This window comes from Branchiostoma floridae, chromosome 13 (genome assembly GCF_000003815.2).
Source record: "Branchiostoma floridae strain S238N-H82 chromosome 13, Bfl_VNyyK, whole genome shotgun sequence".
Lineage (NCBI taxonomy): Eukaryota > Metazoa > Chordata > Leptocardii > Amphioxiformes > Branchiostomatidae > Branchiostoma > Branchiostoma floridae.
Window position 1 is genome coordinate 5,205,007 of NC_049991.1, and position 25,529 is coordinate 5,230,535.

A 25,529-nucleotide genomic window follows, 5' to 3' on the forward strand; every position below is an offset into this window, starting at 1 on the left:
TGATATACACCAACCAGCTATCAAAGATATCAATACCCAAATGTGTATATACGACAACTCCTTAAACATAGGCAAATACGACGTTTGATTACAACTGACTTTACTGTATCTCAAAAGTATTAACAATATACGACTTATTGAACTGAATTCCGAATGATACACAATATTTTTCATATTTTGATACTTGTCTACTTGTGTAACATCACTTAGACCAGACCTAGTGGCGTGGTCGGAGGCCCTTAAGACAGTTATCATCGTTGAGCTGACTGTGCCATGGGAAGAAAACATGCAGTCAGCATACGAGAGAAAGAAGCTGAAGTATCAAGATCTCACACATGAGTGCAAACAGAGCGGCTGGAATGTGCTTCTATATCCAGTTGAGGTGGGCTGCAGAGGGTTTCCTGGGTCTTCACTTGCCAGGTTCTGCAAGGAGATGGCCATAGACAAGAAGGTGCTAAGAAACATGGCTCAGGAAGTTGAAAAGTCAAGTTTCTGGCTTTGGATCAAGAGGAAAGAGAACACGTGGGGGAAGACATCAGAGAAGTGATGGAAATCCAGTGTAGTATCTTAGTGACTGAAGGAAGTAAGACATGTAGGAAGAGTCAATCTAGACTGAAGAAAGTCATGTAGGAAGAGTCAGTCCAGGAGTGAGGAGTTAGCCAAAGTCCAGTCCAGAGTCTGGCAGACGTTTAGAAGGAAACGGATAGAAGAAAGAAACAACACAGGAACGAAGCAAGTGTAGCAGTGAAGCAAGGGGGGGACGCCCCCCTTGCTGTTCCACCTCCCGGAGGGCGTTCCAGAGTTTCGGGAACGAAACGCCCAGTGATGAGAGGCCTCTGGCTGACGATCGCTGTTACATGGTGCTGAAAAGCACGGCAAGAGAGAGAAAGACCTCTTAGCAGGTGAGCGTATTACCGGTTCACTCTGTATTTCCAATAAAACATGAGTTGCCATATTTGTCGACTAAGAAAACACTATATTGCATGAGCTGTGTCCGGTTACTAGTAATACATTGTTTTAAACTCACATATGACAATGCAATGAACTTGCAAAATAGTAGCAAAACGTCAAGTCACAAAATGTACAAAGGCTCTAGTTTTAAATTAGTTATTACGTAATGATATGTCCTCTTGTTTATTTGTTTTCTTGTTTACCCCCTAGTGGACGCAGCGACAGAGGCAAGAGAACATTGGTCACAGTCAGAGCGGGACTTCAGAGTGTGCCACTGCGCCACTGGCGACCGGTGCGATGCCTGCAGCCGCTCCCAGTGTGCAGTTTCCTGCGCACCCGTTGGGTGTCGCCCCAGTACGAACCTACCGACGAAGTCGTCCCTGCTCTTGCAGTTGTAGTCCCACACTGCGTGGTCAGGGGAAACATTGTCAAAGAGAAAATACAGTTATGATCCTGCACGTCAACTTGTAAAATAGATAAGTAAATAAAACGTCCATTTGCAGCTTGTACACATCAATAAGCCAGCCCGAATATTTGTAAAATAAACGTATCAACGGTTTACCTACATTTATATTAATGATTATGGATTGTCCACGATAAGATAAACGCAGAAAGTTGTTTGCATTTGGATAAATCGAACTACATTCTGGAAGGTGATAACCCTTACTGTGTACAAATAGGTAAATATATCAAAGAATGCCTAGACTTTAGAGCCATTCCACCTTAGGTACTTTATTTGTATACACTTGTCTGTTTGTATGTATAGTTGCAGTCTTGCAGAATAAGCACCCCCCCCCCCCTTGTGTACACTATATTACATCCAGTAGTTTTCTAGCCAGGACCTATCACATGGTTACTATGACTGCATGCCTCCTTAATTTCATATGAATACGAATGCAATTGACTCAAACTAAGCGCGAAAACGGTTTGTCATTTTGCACAGAATCACCCCCCCCCCCCCCTCCTAAGAAAATCATCACACAAATGTCACGTGACCCACCTGTGACGACCAGACTGACGTCATCCAACACGTCAGGTGTGACGTTGAAGCTGACAGACTCGTTAAAGACCGGATCGATGGTGTTCTTCTTACATGAAGTCTTCTTAGACTTAACCAGTCTGGTCCCCACCACCATTTGAACCTTCACAAACGGATCTGAAACCAAAAGAAAAGATTTTACGTTGGAGAGAAAAACAGTTAAATATACTACTTGTAAACAAAAGTTTGCCTGATTAAACCTCGCTTATAGCGGCCCACCCAACATCCCGCCGGCCCCTAGAGGAGGGGTCAGCTACAGCCCCGGACAGCGGAGTTTGTGTTACACTGACTAAAAGTCATTGTTGAAAGTTTCCACAATCATTCAATAAAATTTATAGCGTTTTTATAATGACGAAAATTTTAATATATCGTGTTTGTTTGCTTTTATATTTGTTGTTTATTAACACATAAAATGAAGTTAATCATTCAGCAACAACAAGACAAAATAGCATGCAGAAGAGACCAGATACATGTACCGGGTAAGGTTTTTCGTGGATTTGTCCCCAAACCCAGCTAAGATTATACTTATGATCATATCGATTACTGCTGATTATGATTCATGTGCTGTTTAGGTATTGGAGTGCGATTTACACCAAATATTTGGCTTTTTTCAATAGACTGAAATTCAGGTACATGCTCAATGTCAGATCGCCTGATGAAGTACAGAGGCACCGAAAAGGATGCTGGTCATGCAGACACGGAAATGACGTCATACCACATCCGGTTTTTGTCACTATTGGACAGGTGGACGGACTGACACGGACAGACAGAGGGACAGACGGACAGCCGTACCACAGCCGCCTATGATGTCCGTCTGTAACAGCTGGTTAGCCTTGATGACGTCAACGTTCAAACGGCCAGCACTGGGCAGGTAGTTGATTGACAGCAGCACGTCACCACGATCTGGACTCAGCTGTAAAATCAAGAAAAAATGTGTTTGTATTCCCATATAAGGAGTGCGCACTCACGTGATTATGACGTAAGAATTGTCCGCCATGTTGGATGGCTCAAATTTGAAGCTTCGAGATGAATTCCTATGTGTTTGTTTATTTTCACATAAAAATGAACAAAAATAAATTAGTAAAAGGAGGGAAAAGAAATGCCGGGGAGAACAGAAACCTTAATAAAATTCGTAGATCTCCCAAAAAATTGAGATCATTTGTATGATCATTACAATTGCTGTTTATAACAACATACATACCATAAGCAAATAAGATCAATCAAAAAAGAAAAGCAAATGGTGATGTATATACACAAAATAACGAAAATAAACAGTCTTAATAACTAGTAATGAGTAAAACAATCAGACTTAAAAATCAAATTTAACACAAATTATATATATTTTCAGAAAACCAAGTCAATAATTTAAATATATCAGCTATTGTCACCAGAGCAGAGTAGAATAAGCAAATACAAAATAAATTGTCAGCTTTGATTTGTAAATGTAACAATGGTCTTGTAATAATGACATAAACCATGCAATCTTTTACTTCTGGTGGTCACGACTCCACATGTAAAAGCTATACCGACGGTACCCTGGAAAGATATACTAAATGAACTCCTTTGATCATCGTGCTACCATCAAGCAATAACCGTTCAGCAAACATTATATGCATTTCTGAAGATGATTGATAGCCAACCTTATCATAACGCTTCAGGCCAAGTCATAGTATCTAATCAGATATCTTTATGCACCATTGCCTATTTTTTAATGACGTAGCATGATCTTTACCATTCTTATCTCGTAGGACTTCTTTGTTGATCTTCCAATTTCTGAAGTTGTCTTTCCCTCAAAATATGGAATATGTATCACACAGCAACCATTAGATATATAAATGTGCATGTACATATTATTGGGATACGTCACAGATATGTAACTGTAATTACATATAGAAGGGCCAGTCACAAAACGACAGAATTCCTCGAAGTTTAAATCTAATTCTTTACCAGGTAACTTACAGGTATAACCATTCAAGATGGCGGATAATACTTGCGTCATGATCACGTGAGTATAAATAACTAAAGACCAGCCAATTCTTAGTGATTATCAAGTTCGGTTCTGCAATAATGAATGATACTTTCGTCGAACGGAAAGTCATGAGCTACCTTGTAACCACACTACCTTATCGTTCAAAATGATTTTTTTGCCAACTATGATCTTGGAGATTGTATGATACTTTTCACCCAATCGCATACCCTCAAAAAGTTGTCGAAATGTCACCAGTCTTGACTTTAAACTCACGTCATCGGTCTGTTTTCTCTTCTAAAACGTGCAGTACTATGGTAAAAAGATCACATCGGAAAATTAGAAGTGCGAAGTGTGTTGCATATTGTATGGTTGTATATAGAGCAGCACAAAAATCTAGTATCCAGCATTTTGCTCGATTATTTTTACATACATGTGGTAAGCTGTAAGATGGTTCAAAGTATCACAGTAATTTTTCTATAATCAAGGTTTATCGAACCATTTCTACCTCTGGATTTCTAAATGAAATTTTCAAATTTATTTATTAAAGATCTGCGGTTAAGAGCTTCAACCTAAGACCTTGGGTCATTTTAACTTAAACCTGATAAGCGCTTAAAACTGACTGAAATTTTACCAAATTGAGTATGCTCTGTAATACATTAAGTAGCAAAAATGACAAAAAGCCTTCAGACGTTGTAGTTCAATTATGCTATGTCTTAGACTCCGTATCAAGTCTAGACATAAGAATTAGAGAGAAAACTTTGAGCACGACTTTCTGTATTAAGGGACTATGTCTGGAGAACCATTAAGATAGCCCCGCCGCCAGTAAATCCTTCAAGACTATGCAAAGTAGACGGAAACATATTCAGCAGCATTACAGTATTATCTGATGGACGGTAAACTTAAGGTGGTATCTCATTGCACCTGGAGCACTGGTGCGGCACTGCGGGGTTCGCTCACTGCGGTACTGTTTAGTTACTTTCTCCGATTTTTATAATTCAGATATTGCGTAATACGTAAAAGTGTGACTCAGAAGACAGCAAAATACGGAAAACGTAAGAAAATGCGTTCTTTATCTCGGAAAATTGTTAAGTAATCTTTCGAACCCCGCAGTACCGTAACGGTGACCAAAGTGCATAGATACCAACTTTAGAAGAATACTTATGACCAAGAACTCCAGGATGTCACAGTCTTACAGATTTCTCCAAGATTGCAACTTTTAGTATTGCCAAGGCTACCATGTATGTACCAATATAAGCAACTAGCCGCAGGTTAATCTCCAAGCAGATCCTAAGATAGTATACTGGCATGGCAGAGTGAAGCAGGCCTAGGCCCGTCTGACTTCCTTTGGTAGGCTATACTCCTTGGCCAGCTTTGATACTATGTTATGACACCGAAAGATATGCTTGGAGATTACCCGCATGTGATATTTAGCCATGTGGGTTAAATGGTATGTCCGTTTAAACGTTTGTGGCGTAGGTCTCGTTATTCGTGATAGAGCGTACTAGATCTTTTATCTTCTTATACACAACTGTTCGGTTGGATGCAATTTACCATTTCATTACTGAATTATTGTTATCATTTTACTCATTAATTCATTTGGTTATCAATTCATTCATTCATTTTTTTCACTGACTTATTTCTCATTTAATTTCTCAGTCCGTCAACAATCTAGACTTGGCGTTTTTCTAGCGTAGTGTTCTTTTCATATCTCACATTTTGCATATTGATACTTGCTACCCTATATTTTGAATCGTATATTTCTTCAAAAGTTCAAGTAACTCCTATAAAATATCTGAAGGCTGACATCATGTTGGTTATGCTATTCTTTGCAAACATTCATACATCTTTAACGCTATTTCTAGGTATATTCCTTGGTACAATTCGTAGGCACAGAATATACCAGCGTACTTTCTCCATCCCATATTAGGAGACAGACGGATATAAGCACACCTAATTTCCTAATATACCACAGACATCCTGATATTGCGAATTAATACACCACTGGGTTGGTTATAAGACGATTTGTGAATGCATTATTGCGGTACAGAAAATCTAGATTAGAAGACCAAGAGACGGCGGCGCCATGCAGAGCCATGCGAAGACTACCCCCTGAGGATTCTTTACGAATTCTTGACTACAAATCCGAAACTGGTTTTATCTAAGAGGCAGTCATTTTCGGGGGAAAAGGTCAAACATATATCTGGAAACCGTTAGCATGTTTAAATAGCTAGCGTCTGGAAGTTACGTGAGGATCAGCATCGCTGAATTCAAATTATGCAAATGTTAGCCTACCTCATTTGCATAAATGATCAGAAAATACTAGTTCTTTCTTTGTTGTTTTGGTACGTTATGTCTGCATCTATTTGTAGCCTTCGTTCTTGGGGTAAGACAGACAGCGTCTGTTATTCGGGTGGAGGAGATGCTCAATATTATGGAGAAGATGCTGATATTATTTATGCCAATTAAGATCGTATTTGCATAATTAATGAGAAACACGCCTCAGTCGTAAACCCTATTTTTATTTTTGTAGGGTCTGTAGGCAGACCCATGTGAGTGTTCCAACAACCTGATGAAAGACTAGTGGAGATAGTCTTAGGGGCAGAAGTAGTCGAAGAAGAGGTAGAAGCAGAGAGTTGGGAATGTTTTATCCTCGTAGTGGCCAAAATTATAAAGCCCTTGGCGTCTATGGCTTTAAAGCACACGATATGGAAGGACTCGAGCCTGGAAATATAACAGAAAACAACAGTAAACAGAAGCATGTACACGACATGAGTTTGGAAAGAGAAAGAGGTGGAATTGTCACAGATTTTATGTATTAGCGCTACTAAGCGATTATATAAATGCGTCGCATACAAGTAACGTATATAAGCTGCATGTTTTAAAAAAAATTTTTATTGTATGTAACTGAGAGTTACTAAAAGAAAGAAACCCTCGTTTGGCGAAGTATGGGGTGGTGAATCTCTACCTGAAGATTACCTGAAGATTCCTGTGTTGTCACCCTCATGTCACTTACAGTACTTCTACTTTCCCCAGCATAAATCCAACCTTGTTTTGAAGCTATTCACTGACTATGCTTTTGAGACCTCTACTGGCAGTGAGTTTCATTTCTGTACTGTCCTAACTGCAAAAGACTTACGACGCACAGTAGATTTGGCCAGTGGCACACATAGCTTTTACAACAATGACCTGTCGTTGACTGGTGCTTACCCTCCGTAACTTAAAATGAACACTGGTACATCAAAAGTATACAAGTTTCCTTTAACATTTAGTATTCACTCCTCAGCTAAAAACACGTTTAAATTCAGGGTCTGTAAAACGTGAAAGGTACTTAGGCCCAGCCACTTCTCATCTGTCCGGCTCTCGGGCCTGAAGCTACTTTTCTCTGTGAGAGACTGAAAAGCACTCAAAATCATTCGTGAACAGCAACATCAATGCATACGGTGATTCCATCGAAAGTACGTGTCAAGTGTGAGCTTTTAGCTAGCCTGGTTGTCAGACTCTTTAGGACGAGATGTGCTTTTCACGCCCAACACACACGTGTACGCCCCTCAAAATTTTCTCCTTGGTCTGGTCATTTGAAGATTTATTATCATGATAACAGAACAGAAAGTTATTTTAGAAAAATGCATTTTAAAAAAGCACACGTCACTCCATAACTACAAAACTTGCGGGTTAGTCGGGGTTCCGTGTCTTGATCTGTAAATTCAATTTGTTTTTTATGTCGTCAGGAAACTACTACTTATACATCCGGGTAACGCATCTGTAAATCCCGGATGTAAATAGGAGGACCGCCATCTTGAATTTCCTGTGAAGTTTATTATAGCTATATATAGCCATAGCTCTGTTCTGAATGCGGTTTTTAGTACACTGATACACGGCAAAACCTATTGTGACATTCCAAATCCATTTTCAGAGACTCCTCGCTCAATCCTTAATATGACACCTAAAAGTCCTGGGTAGTTATAGTCAAGCAGTGCACACATATACAGTCACGTCGTAATGGGAAAGTTAAAGCTTGCAACTGTAACGTTCATTACAGGCGTGGGTGGGGAATGCCGCTTTGAATTCAGAGAGAAAAACTCACTCTGTCCTTACTCTGACCCGGCAAGATACATCAACGTGCATGACGATAGTGGTCACTATAAAGGAAGAGAAAAAGGACGGTGTCGAAAAAAATGCCCAAAAAGGATACATCGGTGGCGTTCTAGAAGCAGTGAATGCTGTCGATTGTGGAAAGAAGGCCAGCAAGAAAGAAATTAAGTACGGAGCCAACAAAACACATTACTGTGATTTTCACAATAGCAATTAGCCACTGAACTAGTCAAATGTCATTTCGGGGCAAAGGGGCGCATCACGTTTAATGCGGTAGAATACCCGGAAGCAGGGTTGAATCTAAATCTATCTTTAAAAAGATGTACATCACATAAAGTATTGCGCTTTTCTGTCACGTTAGTAGTTCTTGGTGTCATTACAATGTCATTTTGCAGCCACTTATGAGAAAATGTGTAAACTCTCATCATAATCCACAAATTCTAGGCCCTCAACACACTTTCGTCACTTTTCAAGTGAACTACCATGGACTACTGTCCCCAAAAAATTGGTGAGTGCACCATTGAACAAAAAGAATGTAAGACAGGAACGGTAAACTTTTTAAAGAATCGGTGAACGTGCGAGTTCTAGAGATTTCTAATTGGTGGTAAAAATACCACCCGTCACTCAATGTTGCCCCCGACGTGCCCCCCTCCCACACACACTCTTAGCGCAGCACACTTAGCGTGAATGGTGTGATATAGAAGTGATCAAAAACGTTTTCTGGCGGGATTTTCTACTCCATAACGTCACATGCAGACGACATTTCTTTCAGGAAGACCGACAGATTAACCCCTGGAGGTTGAGATTGCCCAACACACGCCCACAGAAAGGCTCTAAAGGCATTTTCTTGGTCACAGTTCCCTGTGTTGAAGCTCTTTGTCTAATGTAATGGCGTTTAGACCATTAGAAGGAAAGGTTACGGAATTACGTTCAGGTACTTCTGAAGAGCACTACAATGCGAATTGTAATAGCTAGGTGATGCATTTTCATAAAACAATCAATTTTAGACATAGTTGACTTAGTTTTGTTGAAGCTCTCTGTCTAATGTAATGTCATTTCGGACAGTTTTTTCTTATTTTCATATTTATTGATTGAGATTCACAGAATGAAATCTTAGAGGTGTGAACAATAGAATTAGTATATCCTTTACAAGGCCGACACCTCAAGAGTACAGTTAAAACATAACTATAAGAAATAAACAAAAGTAACTATAGCTTGATACATTCTGATAACAGGCAAAAGTCACAAAACATTCTCACCGTTGAAGTAAAGACTTCGGAAATTGTACTCAGATACTTCTATGAACACTACAAGACCACTTTTACTAGTTAATAGCTAGTTAACTAACTAGTTAATAACTCTCCATCAACCCATAGTTTTAGACACTTTTAATTGCTCCGCAGTGGATAATACACTACCATCCATGCTAGAACGTTTTTCACTAGAGTCCTACAAGCTAAATTGTGGACTACATCGTAGAATATTATATTTATCATAAAATTTGTCAAGTGTCCTTTTGTTGTTGCGCATCCGTTACTAAAATCCCAAATACTCCACACTATTTCCGTACTTCATATCATAGCTATTATGTACACAAAATGGGAATAATTCTGCTCCCGTACGTTGCTAATTTCCCCTGATATACGTGATAACAAAAGAGAGGATGTCTCGGATGATATTATCTATTTTGAGTACCATCAGATTGAATGCCCCTGGGGTGATTATTATCGGAAAAGGCAGGTCGGAACCGGAACATGTATGCTGTTTAGCCTCACCGTCTGGCTATTTAACCTGATTAGTCATTGGTCCCGAAAGTTGCCCTTTGACCCCACAATACTAAGAGATGTCAATCTGTCAGTCCTCCTGTGGTCCTCGTCCACGACGGACCCCTCCACTTCTGCTCACCACGCAAAGCAGAAAACCTGCCCAGCGGCGATTTGGTTTTCGACGCCGTAGGGGAGTACGCTACAGCTCGAGGACTTGGCGGTCACGTTGTTGATTACCTTCGGGAGGACACGTTCTTTCCACGGAAGGTTTGATTTGGTTTCGCGGTCGGTTGGTACTTTTTGTGTGTTTCTCTCGTATCTTTACTCCTGTGTGTGCTTCGTTAGGTTCGGAGCGGCCTTTACTGATTATGGTTCTCGCTGTTTGTGTTCCTTTTCTAGCACGGCTTGGAATTCCGGCTGCCAGCTATATCATTTTAATCCTTGCGTTGTCTGTTGTTTTTGCATATGAATACTTGATTTTGAGGGAGGAATGTTCCGGAGTGTAGGGGGACTGCTTTACGCCATTTTTTCGTTACAGTTTCAAGCCTAATTTTCCTTCCTTAGGCCGGGACGAGTTTAGGACACCTTTTTCGTTCAGGCTGGCGTTTTGTTCCGCGTGAAGCTGATTGATTCTTGTGTGATTTCGTGCCTTTTGTGAATGTTTTAGCAGGGCCCGACAGCTACTCCAAGCAGATAGTTGGTGCCCACGTGGCAGATGGTGGTTCTCTCGAAATCCTCTTGTTCGCGTCATGTTTTTGTATCCATGGCGATCCTCTGCGAAGGAAAGCTGTGGGTGTTGGCTTTTAATGCTGAGGTGTGGAGCAGAACGAGAGTTTCCAGATTTTGATGTCATTTTTTGATTTTCGTGAATATTTCAGGCAGGAACAGAGAACGACGATGGCATGTTCCAGGAGGCAAGATGGCGACCCCCTCCTGGTTCTTTGTTTTCAGGATCAGATGTCACCCCGCTGAGAGAGCTTGGCGTAGCGTTCAGCCAACCCCTCTGAGCTTTGAAGGCTGCAGTCGGTACGATTTGGGTATCATTTTTGTTTTGGCAAGGTAGAATTTTCTTTTGCTTTCCTAGATTGAACGTCGAGGCTGTGTATGGGGTTTCCGCTAATATTTTGCATTAGTTTGGAGTTTGTTTTGCATGTGTATGAGTGTGTACCTGTAAGGCGCGTTTGGATGTTGTGGACGCGCGTGACCCAGCCCTACGCCACGTAACGCGGCTCGCTCGCATGTGGGGGGGCTGGGCGGTGTGGAAGATGCGTTTGTTTTAGACTTGTCTGTCTGGGACCGGACCTGTTGCCGGGCGCCCGTCCCTCCCCACTTTCTCATGGTTCACGTGTTGTTCATACAGGTCTGACGCTCCCCCCCTCCAACAACAGGGATGCGAGGGACACACCACCACCCAGCTCCGGGACACGCCATCATCAACCTCGCCAGATGTGCGGCCCGATAGGACCCGTTGGTGGCCTGCACAAGCTTTAGCAACAGAGAGGGGTCAAGACGCGCCAGGGAACCTGTTAGGCTGTGATGTTTTTGTGGTGAACCATGTTTCTTTGTACTGAATAAAGTTGTGAAAAAATAAATACCAGGGAACCTGAGGAGGCGGCTTCAGGGCACAGTGCTACAAGGGACAGCGGTCAGAGGATCAAGGTCGACTGGCGCTCCGATCCCCGACACCGCCCAGCCCCTGCCGGTCAGTTCAGCTAACCCCGCCGACAGCTCAAGGAACGGACTGTAAGTAATTTTTTCCCCTACTTTTCTTGATGGTTTTTTGACTTGTCGTTTTCCAGTGCGATGGGGTGCCGCGGGATGCTGGATGATTAATAACTAAATCGAGTAACCCTGTTTTGAGATTGGTCTGACCAAGAACGTCTTTGGTTTGACGCCTTTGTATAGCACAGCAAGATATCATTCAGTGCGACGGGGTTCCGCAGTAAGCTGAATGACCCGAAAAGTGTGCAGTCGTATTTTCAGCATGGTGTGACGTTATCCAGCGCGAAGGGTTTCCGCGGAAGGCTGGACGATCCGAGAAATATATTGTGATCGTTTATTTTCTTCGTGATTTGTTGTGACATCATTCAGCGCGAAGGGGTTCCGCGGAAGGCTGAATGATTCGAGAAGTCATGTACGTTCTTCCTTGACATTTTGTGACTTATCCAGTGCGATGGGTTTCCGCGGGAGGCTGGATGACTTGCTAGGCGGAAGTGCGGAAGTATCGGGGTCGGACTGAGGCCTGGCTAAGGAGTGTGTGCGGGAAACGGGCATTGAGGACAGAAGTGAGCAGCCTGATGTGCGTTGGTGTATAAATGATTTTTGTGTCGCACAGTGATGACTTACCAGATGCAGTACAGAGCACGGTTCAGTTATGGCTGTTTTCCTTCATGTTTGAAGCGCTGTGTAAGTTTAGAGTGGGTATGATCAGCGTTGGGAAAACGAGAGTGAATACTTAGGAATGTGTGGCTTATGTAACGTTAGTGATAAAAGTTCAAAGAAGAGCAAGATGAAGTGAGGGGGACAAGTCGAGAGGAATAAGAAAGGAATAAGATGAGTAAGGGGAAAGGAAAGGTGAAAGAGCGAAGATAAGGATGGGAAGATGAGAGAGGGATAAAGATAGGGAGTAATTTGAAAGAGTAGATAGGGAGAGGAAAGGAGCGAGAAGATACCATAGGGAAGTATCATTGTAGGGAGGTATTAGGGGACAGGAGAGGAGAGGCTCCAAAGCCAGAGAGGGCAAAGGCGGAAGACGATTTCCGCATCACTTCATAACGGAGGGGCCGAGGACTAATTCAGGACAAATAGGATACTATTTAACCTGATTAGTCATTGGTCCCGAAAGTTGCCCTTTGACCCCACAATACTAAGAGATGTCAATCTGTCAGTCCTCCTGTGGCCCTCCGGCTACGTCTGGAGCCTGAAGCTTAAGGCGGTCGTCTCAGCGCATAGGTGACTTTAGGCTCCAGACGATTTCCGCATCACTTCATAACGGAGGGGCCGAGGACTAATTCAGGACAAATAGGATACTTTTTCAACAAAGTATAGGTACTGTATAAGATTGTCATTTCCGAAAATCTACTCTAATACGTAAAATCAGAAACATTATAAACAAAGTATGAAAAAAAATAGCAAAATGTGCAAAATTGTACTTTCTTCTTTATATCACTTGCTTCTGTATATGTATCTATAAAGCCGGTATAGCCGCTGTTCGGGGTATACATATATATATAACACACCAGTTTCCCCGAATTATTAATAAAAACACTGCCTTTGCTTTATCTAATTTTTTTTCTATATTTTCTTTGCCCTTGCAATCATTTTATTGTTTCCTGCCATTAGAGCTCCAAATATAAACACAGTCTTACATGCATAGACATACTTTAAGTCCGATGTTAACCGACGGTTTTATCAAAAGCTGTAAGATTCGAATTGTACAAATATAGCTTCATCATAATCATCATGATCATCTCGGGTGACTTGCCCGGACTAAGTCCACCCTCTCCTTCCAGACGTCCCTTACTAAATATAGCTCCTGTTTTTATGTTTTTCCAAGCTTGATAATAAGAATACTTACCCTGGGAAACCAGCTCGAGAAGCTTCGCAAATAAGAGTTACCAATCCCCTGCCTAACGCGGGCCCTCCCGCCTCTATGCACCCGCCCCACTACCAGCTGGCCCCACTTACGCCGGTCCCCAACCATCGCTCGCTTCTCGAGAGAGGCAAGTGATAGTTGGGGCCAGCTGGTTCGTGGGCCGGCGGGTGTTAGGCGGCGGGTGTTCCGTGCGCGCGTGTTGTAGGGATCGGTAAACTTTGCGTGCCTCGTTAGGAGTCTGCGTTTTCCCAGGGTAAAGAATACTATAAGTAAACGAAATCCACTTAGTCCCAGGCCTGCAGGTTACCGTAAGGGTCAGGAGAAATGGCAACGATACTGACTTTGGAAGGTCAGCAAGTCATAGCGGATGGAGTTGTTCTCGTGACCATAAATGTACTTGAGGAGTAACTAGAAAACTATATATAGTAAGGGGCTGATGGAAATCAATCGTGGGGCGGGGCGAAGTCGGGGAAAGTCAGTCTTAGCCGATAGAACTGTTCATGAATGTATTCTGAGTTTATATCTTCATGAAAAATGGAGATATTGTTTTGGGTGTGGCTGCCATGTGTGTGTGTGTGTGTGTGAGTATGTGTTATGTGTGTGTGTGTGCTTCCTGATATTTGTGGTCAGTATAACTTCAATTCTCTGGATGGATTGATATTTGGTAAGTAGATAGAGGTTGAGAAAGCGAAGGTCAAGGTCAATGTTTGGCCCCTGGTATGTGACCTTAATACTGCAGCAGAACGGTTTTTGTATCTTTTGACCTTGACGTGCTATGGCCTTGATTCTTTGATGGCATTTAGGTTGTGCTGTAAGGAGAACACTCTGTAGGTTTGGACCCCCTAACAGCCTTCTCTTCGTTTTTTAAAGATAACAGGAATATTTAGTATGTTCGTGTGTGTTGTGCATGCGTCCGTGTATGCCTGTGTTTGGACAAGTGATGTAGTGTAAAGTGAGTAAGCATTGAAGTGAATAAAGAAAAATTTCTAGTTGCCTACATTCTGCAAATACATATGTTGGACAGAGCAACAATTTGACATTCATAACCACCAGACTTTCAGCACCAGAGACAGTAAAAGCCAGGGAAATGCTCACACCAGCTAGCGCTATTCAGTTTATATTCTGTGAACAAAGAACCTACCACGGTGCCCCACTACACATGTAGATGTGCAGACATCACAAATTTACACCGGTCCAATCTTGATATATTTCAACTCAGATCGCACCTCTTTACTTCTTAGTTTAGACATGAACTGAGAAGACCGAATCACGGTGAGGCCTTAAGATACTTCCTAGATTAAAGCAGTTGCAAAGCTACCATCAGAATTTACTTCTACCTCACTCTTTTTCTCCTTTCCCATGCACAGCGTCTTTTATTCCAAAAGAATAGAAATTTTACCAAATGTTGATACCCTGAACGCAATACTAAACAAATATACTGCCTGTTTATAACTTTTACTACAGAGAGCAGATATGCCCATGAAATGGAGAGCTGCCATACCGGAATACTGAAGTTCATTGCTAGCTTAAGACTCAAGTCTACTTTTACGTGACTATGCGCCTCCAGCAAGGCTCAGAAATCACGACTGAATACGGTTGGGGTTCATCACATGATCATGAACTCTCCCGAATGGGGATCACGAGGGATCCAGACAGATGTGATACGTACCTCCAGGGGCCTGTTTACTCCAGTGTTAGTCCGCGGCATCACGAGTATTCTCATCCAAACTACGTCATAGCCAGACTGAGAGATGGGCTGATAATACCTACACTAACCTTTTGACTTATTTCACGGGCCATACCTTAGTCCTTCTGCACGAAATATAATGAAGGCCGAAAGCTATACGCACACAATTCAAATTCTTTAAACGAAACATTACAATGCGGTGCAATGACCGAGTGTGTGAAGTGTTCGTCTTGCATTCGGTAGGTCCTGAGTTCGACTCCGGCCGAATAATACCAACTACTTTAAAATGGTACGTTCATGCTGCTTTCTCTGCTTAGCACTCAGCACCATTGAGGTAGAGTATGGGAGTTAAACACACATCACTACCAGCGGACTAGCTCACTGCTGTAGTGGATTGCACAAATGTGTGGCCCAAGGGCTACAGATATGGAGATGGGCGCCACCTCTAAGTATCTGAACAGATGTACGGGCAACTCTACCTTTTTTATACATTACACCGCATGGTGTCTGATACAACTCCACTAATCATAGTAAGAGTCGTCTAAGTCGCTTGTAAAGAAAGGAGAGGAAGAAACCTACGAAAAACAATATATTTCCTTTCCCTGGAGGTAAACATAAAGAAGACACATACCTGTGCACTTGGCTGTAATGGTTTCCAGACGTTGCTGACCTTCAGGAGGTCATAGTTCTCCAGCGGAAGGATGACCTGACCTATGACACAGTGGCGGGAAAACTTGTCGTAGTCCTGGAGCGACAGCAGCAGCATCCTCCTCTGAACTTCCAGGAACGGGATTTCGAACTTGAACGTCTCGTTAAACTCTGGGTTTTGAGTTTTCGGCTTGACAGACGTCTGCTTGGCACTCTTTTGGTCGGGCAGCAGGCACACCTTGACGTAAGGGTTCGAGTGGGCGAAGTCTTGTCGGGTCTCGTCACCAATCATCGGAAACGGAAGATTCCGAGCCTCTCGTACGGTGACGATGAATACGCTGTGGATGAGGTTGTAGTGAAAGTTGAAGTACAGCTGGCCGAGTTTGTACTTTGCAACTTTCTCTTCATCCGTCATGTCGTCGTCTTCGTTCTCGTCGACTTCGTAGAGCCTCGGCTGGAACTTTCGTACATCGACGCCGCTCGTGCCCATCAGTCGGTTGGCTCGGCTCCGAGGTTGTACCGACTCCTTGTTGGTGGCTCCGGCCGGCCAGAACTCGATCGGTCGCATGTCGATGACCGGAGCGCTGCTCGAGTTGCCCCGGCGATCCACCGACGAGCCGGCGATGTTGTTGGAGAGGGTACTCGACGCCGAGCTTCGGCGGGACTCGGAAGTCGAAGATGCCCGACTAGAGGTTTCCGAGTACGTCCGATGGCGCCCGGCGTAGACATAGGTATACTTGTACCTGCGCTGGGGGAAGACATCCTCATTCTTCTCCAGACAGCAGTCACAACAGTAGGAACGGCAGCAGAACAAGTCCAACAACCACTGGAACAGACCTGAAGCCTGGAGAAGTGAAATAACAAATTCTGCTTATGATCCTTTTTATCTAAAGCAGGTACTTCTTTTACAAACATCAATATTTTGACCACCCCCTTTTATTGATCCATTTCTATATACATGTATATTTTAATAATTTTGTTTATGCTTGTAATCATTACATCCGAAAAAAATGGAGATATTGTATTGGCCTGCTGTGTGTTCGTGGTGTATGTCCAACTTTGAACCATTTGGCCCGGTTCCAAGTTTTTTTCCCGTGCTGTGTTGTAGTCGGAGACTAGTACGATGCGAACGTTTTGCTGGTCTGTGTCCAAATAGCTTTGTCAGGTTGTCCAGAAGTGATATATAGGTATTAGATCTTTTGTTTGAGAAATAGAATCTTCAATAGTAAAATGCTTCAAAATGTTCATGATTAGGATTTTGTTATTATAGATCATTTGACTCGGCCATGGACCTTAGTTAACTTTGGTATAATCATAAATGATGATGATGATGAATCATTAAATGGTTGGTAGAATTAAGATGATGAATTTCCTAATGCAATAGCCCAAACCATCGCATTTGTTAGTGACCTTGCCCTTCCCTTTATCCTTCAATGAATGCTAACTATTTCTCTCCCATAAGGGGTCATTCACCTGGTGGTTTGCTGACCTGCTATCTACGGACTGTACACCGCACTCTTTCAGGAATGGGTGTTTCAAGCCTGATATGCTGTGATTTAAGGGTGGGTACCGGTTCAGAAAATCCAGGTACAGGTCTGGGCCTGCACCTGGATTTAATTAGTATTTGTGAAAACTTGTGAATGAACAATACTTAAAACAATGGTCCGTAATACACCTTTCTCACGCGGCGGCCATGATAGATCTAAAACGAGTTCAATGAGGCAAACAAAAGACTGTCCATCATAATCAACAGTTCAACCAAAGATAGCCTGGCAATTAGGAAATAAACCAATAAGAGAATGGCTGTGTGTCCGTCAAATATTTGCATTATTATGTTTTTATTTTGCAGCTCTTAAGGGACTATGGGATCAGTCTACACTACTCTAAATTGCTATATCTTTCAGTTATAATATTTATCACTTGATTGTGAGAATTTGTGTGGTTTGGGTGAAAACTAAATGGCAGCTGATTTTAGAATTTAGTTTTGTCTGTTTGCCTCATTGACCTCGTCTTCGATCTATCGTGGCCGCCGCGTGAGAAAGGACTATACTACAGAGGCATCGATTTGGTGGAATATCTGACTTTCACTGGTGTTTTAAAATCCTATCTTCATACAAACAGCACGTCTAATTGTCTCAGTTAATCTAGACTAGATTTGATGTCGACTGTAAAAACTTGGTAAGAATGGCAATCAACTCTCCTCTACTTCGTTCTACCTCTGTTTATTTTCCTGGACCTAGAAGCCCCAAAACACACGCATGCCTACCAGTATACTATCTGTTTATTTTCTTGTCGGTCCAAAATCTGGTCCACTGATTTTTTCAGGCACGGTTTTTCTGGACCGGTCCAGCAAGAAAAAACGGTTTGGTACCGGTACCGGTATCTACCCCTACTGTGATTTTTTTTTAACAGCTAGCTACAGTTTTCGTCCGTCTTCAAAACCTTAATAACTTCCCCAAACCCAATATTCATGCCAATATTTTAAAAGAATCGCGAGCGCAAAAACACGCGACCAAAAACAACACCCCCACCTAAAGTCGAACCACCTTACCGGTGGTAATTACACCATGAAAGCTTCTTCTGAACATTTTCTTTCACGTGAACCATTTTGGTTTCTTTTTTAAAAAACCGTAGTGCCTTTGATCCAAACTCCCTTGTCATCACAAGCTTTTCATCGTCACTATGTTTTATTAGCGTTCCCATAGCAACAACACCGAGCGATGTGCCCATATTACGTCTGTGACGTAAATGTTATTGTGTTGTAGGCCTAGCTGGATGATAATGCGCAGTGATTATACTTGAATAGCGACCCTGTGAGCACTTATTTTACACAAATGATCTTTGATAACCTGGATTGCTAAGAAGGATCCATTTTAAAATCATGGGGGTGGCTTGGAGAAATATGCAAAATGATGAATAGATGCCAAAAGGTCAATATTTCATGACATAATTTTCTGGTATATAGTTCTTTTTGGAAATGTACGTATTTTTGTAGATTTTGCATGCGGTTCCGCGCATGCGCATAGTACTGCGGTTAACAGACGCCATTTTGAAATGTGTAGTTTTTTGTTACAATTAATCTTTCTTTTTTCCACCGTGACGTTGTGCATATATGCGGTTTCTATTCAAACCAGATTGTGGGTTTAACGAATGATGAACATATTGACTTTTCTGTGTTATATTTGACCTCATTTTTAGAGGACGACTTGTGCAACCCGGCTTATTCATAGCTAGATAAGAAGGACTCTCCATAATTTGGATTTAAGAATTAATCAGTACTAAAACTAAAACAGCGAAAAACCTTTTTAAAATCATGTCACATTTAAGAATTAGGAGCAATTCTTGATTTCATCCAACGAACAATCATAAAAGTTCTATTCAAGCGTATCAATTTGACAAAAAAAAATACATTTTAAAGAATTTATTGAAGAGACTTTCAGGTATGAGTTGCATGAATGGATTTTTCATTTGTAAAAAAAAGGACTGGTTAACAATATGTAAATATGTAAATGACCGTGGTATGTACAAAATGTAATATCATGAATCAAGCATAGACATGTATGCAGATTAGAGCTGATTTGCATGAATTATGCCTCTCACTAATATGCAGAAAAAAACTGAACTGTCATACAGGCAACTATCAAAATCATCAGCAAGTTGAGCTATTAGATTTAAAATATGAAGTTTTAAGAAAATCTTTTATAGATTTTTTGGTAATGTGATATGAATTGATACTTCATTGCATAAAAAGCAACATCGTTTCACAATATGTAAATGACGATAAATCTATTCAACATGTATCGGATGAATCATGCATAGACGTGTATGCAAATTCGACATGATTAACATGATTTATACCTTCTCATTTACATATCATAGATAGGTTAGAATTACAAGTGCTGAAGACAAATGTCCCTACTTTAACACACAACCACATGGTTCAAAATATAACATACGTTTAACGTGTGAGTTTCGTTTTTTTATAATTCGTATTAGACATTTCCATCTACAATGTAATGATCATTAACATGTGTATAACATTAAAAATAATAAAAACAGTTTGTTAATTTTTTCCTGTCTCTAGTGGGTTTCTTCACTCTTAGCTATAACGATACCATATTTACTTATGCGCACTGTGCACTCTGTACTGAGGCAAATATTTTGACAAGTGACACAAATTTATGTAAGTCATGTCTCCACAGTACCATATATGACTGTCTTCTGGGCTATGAAATAATAAAATAACGAGCAAGAAATAACGAAAACATCATAGACGACTCATAACTTCCGAAATTATGAAAATATATAAATACGTGCGGTATAAACATACCATGTTTGAGCTCAGTGCTTCCGTCTATGGACGTTGTTCCACACGCACATCACAACCACACATGTTGTTGTTGTTGTTGTTGTTTACCATTTATTGACCAGTCCTGTAAACAATAGCGGCAGAAACATAAGAAAAGCGTGAAATAGAAGAATCAAATCAAAACCACGTAAAGATACGAAATAGAAAAATCATTTCTAAATCTACGCAAGTTTCCAGAATGAAGCGTTTTATTTACAATCACTGGTTCGGAAAAAATAGAATAAAGATTATGGTTTTACCAGATGAGGTCAAAATATTTCAACTTTCTATAGCTATCGCAAAGGTTCAACGAAAACGTATTTTTCCCACTGCGCTAGCTTAGTAGGCCTTACCCACGCGCAGTTACCATGTGCGCCTATGTTTATCCGGTGCTAGCGCCCGTTAATTCAAACGACAAGGAACGGTCATTTCTATCTTACCCTCTTTCTCTTCCCCTTTCTCTACCCTCTTTCTCTTCCCCTCTTCCCCTCTCTCCCTCCCTCCCTTTCTCTCTCTCTCTCTCTTTCTCTCGAATTCAAAACAGCCTTGTATATTATCTTCCTTCTTCTTCTCTACTCTACGTGCATTCACGACTATACTGTCAGACGATGAAAGCCAAAGCTCAGTTAAGAGAATCAGAGCTCCATACGCTTGTGGAACAGCCTTATTACCGTGCAGGGTCGCCATATGGTAAGGGCAGTTCGCTCTTTCCGTCCCGACAGCATACGATCCCTTCACAATAAGCTGGCTAAGAAAGGCTTTAGCCAAACAACCTCATCAAATATTGATTGACTTATGTGTACTTGAATAATCATAAAAATCAAATCAGTAGATGGTAAACATGAGATACGAACCAGTTCGTTGACGAGCGCTACCCCGAGGGTTGGGGGTGGTTGTTGGCGGGGTTGAGTGTAGTCTTCCCCGCTTGGAGTAGCCGGTGTGTCCCGCGGATGATCAAGCGCGATGCGGGCCTCGCGGCGAGTGTGTCCGCCGACGCACTGTGGTAGAGAGAGCGAGGCCGGCCGTACGGCGTCGACGCTTGACATCATGCATAATTTATAACGCGCACCGCCGTACACTCAGGTTACCTCCGCTTACATCTCGCCGCAACCACGATCGTCACAGGGTCATCTGTGGAGAGATTACGAGTGGGCATAGGAAAAGAAATGTTGCGTTTTGCGATTACGGTTACTGACAAAAATAGTGTCGACAATTAGGCTAACTTTACATTGAAATTTTCAAACTGAACCCCTGCCGCGGGCTGTTTGTTGAAACGAAAAAAATAGTGTCGGCAGCTAGGCTAACGTCACATTTAAATCTTCAAACTGGGACGGGGAGTTTGTGCAAAATGCACGCGACTTTTTTTCTTTACGCCTTGTGTAGTATGGTGTCTTTTATATCATTATCGTATCGATACTTTTCGTTCCCGTACGCTGCCCGGCCGGGCCCCGGTTTGAAAATGTGGCGTAGGCCGTAGGTTTTTTTTTTACCTGAATGAAAAATTGAGTGCATAGTCATGTGTGTCATGAACCTAAATGTCAATGTTGATGTTGACAGCTGATTATGGTACTGCAGCAGAACATCCGGGTTTTGTATCTTTTGTCCTGAACATATAGTACTGTTGTCTTGTTCTAGATTTAGGCCAAAGTATTCTAACAAATTCTTAAACTCTGATGCATAAGGACAATATTATTTTCAACATCTTATGTCAATTTTGCAGATGTCCATTGTATAAATTCAATTCTTAATGCAACCGAAATTTTAAAAAACGGCTCTACAATATCTTTAATAACTATGCCTCTTGCCAGCGATCGACCATCAAGAATGCAAAGATTATTGTATAGTCATGTCTGATATATTATTTTCAATATTTGTATAGGTGGCGGCGCTTAAATAAGTTGAGTACAATTTGAGCCCACCGTCACTTCGTCTTCGTACCTTTATATGACATTATTGTATTTATTTCATGTATTTCATGTATTCTTCAACAAAAAATGAATGCTAGGGTCGGTGGATTTTTGCGATAACTGTACAAAAAACACAGCATATCTTTTCCTATGCCATACTGCTACCTATACGTATATTGCCGTTATAGGTTCTCCATAACTGTATCATCATCATCATCATCATCGGTCGACGTGATCAAATGTAGACATGTTCGCACATGTCTACACACGACGGGGTTATACCGCCCCTTACGGGGTGACATACCCTTTCGTAGGCTAATTACAAGACGGGGATGCGCCAGGTCTCCCGTCCATAACTGTATGTGCTACGTCAAATCCAGCAGAGATTTACAAATATCCCAACTCATCTTCCAAAGCTCCGTACCAATCATCCCAGCGTGATATGGCGGCATATAGATGAGATATACGACTCAAACAGATATGCTTCGCATTCCAGATAAAACAATAAACGCGAGATACATGTATATTTCCCATCAAATGTGATAAACAGAAATCACAGAGTATTGACTTTGAGGGTAAAAATATATGTCAAAATTACTCCTGTGATATCCAAAACTAATAGTGGACCGCAATACGTTATACTTTATAAATTCATTGTCACTTGCTAACAAAGATGTAATTTGATTTTTGATTTTATTTTTTGATTTTGATTTTATTTATTTTGCACAATCATTAAAAAAGTTAACATAAAACAAATTAAAGGATGAAAGTACATGCAGGGGGGAAGAAAAAAGCCTCGTGGCTTGTACAAAGTCTTCCTCCAAAATAACAAGATTGAATAGACGTGAAAAAATTATACATTAGACAATAATGTAACCAAAAGAATTATGTCAATTAACAAAATGGAAATAAATCATAATAGTTCAATAAATGATAACTAATGTAATGTATTAGCATATCGTTTGTACATTTGTGTACCGATTCAAAATAGGGGACGCTTATGTTTTCCTTCCTTCCAATTTGGATGCATCTTATTTGTCAGTTTAAAATCCTACATAATATCGAATATTCAACTATGATACCCATTGACAATCCTATGAACGACAGAGAATTATAATACAGCTCAAAAACGTCTTATATTACAAATAACGATGACTTTCTATGATATTTCAATTACTGAAAATTGCAGCACATTAAGTTAAGAGCTCAAACTTTCCTCTTCTCTTTTTTGTTTTGCGTAACAAGTATTTTCTAAGACGCACTAATTAATGAAAATAATGGCTCAAACTGAAAGGAAAGTCTCGATCAAGGCCATTTGTTTCCAACCCGCACCTGAGCCGCGCTGTTACAAAAGATGACTTTCTCTTTCAGGGATCTCCGCATCTTCCCGGTTGCTAGGCGACCACCTGCGCCATCCTGCCTCACTGACGTCTCGCCCACGCACGCCGGCCTCTCCATGTTGTGTGCGTTGCCATGGAAACGGCGTGACGTCATCTGCCATCGCAGGTGCCAACGATTTGCTTGCAGCTAGCTAAGCGGTTTCTTTGTCACCTCTGAAATGAAACTGCGAGAATAACAGAGGTATCCAAGGAATAAATCTGATCTTTCTGGAAAATATTCCTGCGGATTTATAGCAATTCAGCCACCATAGGTGTCGGTCGGTAGGAAATTAAATGTCGTTTCTGAACATTTCCTGCACCACCCGTCACATGGGGTCGGCGAGGTTGCCTAAAAGCTGTCAGAGCCAGTCGACTGTAGATTTTGTAAATCAAACGTTGAGAACTCGTATTCTACTTGGATGTGATCAGACTTAGTTTAAAACCCGAACTAGAATATAGGATTGGTTCCAGGCTACTCTTACTCAGCACCGACCTAGGTTGGGAGCTGGTCGGGAGCAAGGCTTAAAAAGATGTGTGACAGTTCATAAGCGACAGGTGTTTGAAACATTTTTATAAATTTGAATATGTAGGAAACGACCACAAGGACGGGTATATGAAATTCGATATAGGGTAGCTCAGTTTTAACAAGACCATAGCATGCCCAGGTAAAAAGATATTTTTAGAAAATGGCTGAAATGCTGCAGTACCAAGGTCACATACCAGGAGGCTCCAAATCGGCCTCGACCTTCGTCTTCCAAACACCTACCCAAATAAAAAATATCATCATAATACATCAACAGGTTCTAGAGTTATGCTTATCATGAATAACCAGAAACACAAACAAACACACGCACACACATAGAGACAGACAGATAGACACACCAAAAACTACACCTCTATTTTTCACGGAGGTTATTACCCAAAGTGTATGGAAAATGAGACCTTCGCAGATGGGAGTAGCAAGTGCTTATATTCAAGTCTTTGCAAGGAAGACTTTCTAAATATGTTGCCGTTTCCGGTTTGTTTCGAATTTAATTGACAAATGATTTACCCTACTTCAAAAACAGCTAATTTTTCCCTATTTTTAGTGTATATCCTGCATATTGCAAGCCGGATATCCTTTAAAGAAGCTTTAAGAAATCGTGACGGAAAGACAAGGTCTTTCTTCAAGTATGAGTCCAATATCCGGGAAATAACTAGCCTGGGCACCATCCGGATTGTATTCCGCTCCTATGTTCGCTCCTGGAACAGCAGAGAAGCGATATATATAGTTCATAATGAATGTCAGAGCTCGAAGCAACTGTATATTAGTATATAATGAACGCCGCGGAGCAAACTACTTTCCGGATGGTACCCTGGCTAGGAAATAACAACAGGGCACGTTTTGGAGAAATGTGATGGGCGCCCATTAAAAATTGAACACAGGATATTTAGAGTCGACGGACCGTGGTTTCAAACGGCAATATTATTTAAATCATTGTAGTTTTCAACCGTCGTCAGTCGACTTAATATCCCTAAATACCTTTTTTAATGTAACAGTTATAGGATACCCCGCGAATAAAGGTAAGCTTGCGTTATACATTACAGGTAGGACATGGCAACTTACGGGCGTCAGAATTTCAGTCGAAGCGAAAGCCTAGCATTACCTGTCGGTGGGCAGACGTGCCCGGTTTCTGACATGCGGGCGATGCACGTGTATAGGAGGATACATACATCTGTAGTACTGTAAATGCATTTAGATTCGTGGAGATTCAATTTCGCGGTAGCGGGAAAATGGACTTTTCGATGTGGTTTTAAGTTCGCACCGTGCACTGTAGTTTTTTACTGCCATGGAAAAATGGTCGCAGTGGTTTAAAGTTCGCGGTGAAGTGGCCAATATTAAACCACCGCGAAAGTTTCTGCCTTTACAGTACACTTCTAACCTCTCTTTATATAACAGTGTTTAGTGGCAATCAATCAGGCCTATTTCTTGACATTAGAGGGTGCTAAAGTGATATTATATAAGATAGTGGATGTGCGTCATCAGCGAGACTTGACCCATATATTTCTTCTCAAAATAGAACTCTCATAGGCCATTATCATTTCGTCTACATTTCACTACTATTGCAGTTTTTTCAGAGTATGATAGCTACTGAGTTGCATGTATGA

At 41.4% G+C, this 25,529-nt stretch overlaps 1 protein-coding gene across 1 annotated transcript; it reads right to left on the minus strand.

The window, feature by feature from the left end:
* Positions 1 to 942: 942 nt before the first annotated feature.
* Positions 943 to 21,208, minus strand: LOC118429492 (synaptotagmin-17-like). Its single transcript, XM_035839991.1, has 6 exons — positions 20,950 to 21,208; positions 20,078 to 20,180; positions 15,731 to 16,591; positions 2,783 to 2,903; positions 1,952 to 2,107; positions 943 to 1,356 (listed from the first exon to the last, which is right to left on the minus strand). Exons 2-6 carry the CDS (start codon positions 20,078 to 20,080, stop codon positions 1,151 to 1,153), a joined length of 1,347 nt encoding a protein of 448 aa, XP_035695884.1. The 5' UTR covers positions 20,081 to 20,180; positions 20,950 to 21,208; the 3' UTR covers positions 943 to 1,150.
* Between the last annotated feature and the right edge of the window lie 4,321 nt (positions 21,209 to 25,529).

What these genes read in the sequence shown, in the direction of transcription:
- LOC118429492 (XM_035839991.1), bottom strand. An exon ending in CATTACAGCCAAGTGCACAG is followed by an intron (nt 2,904 to 15,730) that starts GTATGTGTCTTC and finishes TTGATTTTACAG; the next exon opens with CTGAGTCCAGATCGTGGTGA. An exon ending in GGACATCATAGGCGGCTGTG is followed by an intron (nt 2,108 to 2,782) that starts GTACGGCTGTCC and finishes TTTTGGTTTCAG; the next exon opens with ATCCGTTTGTGAAGGTTCAA.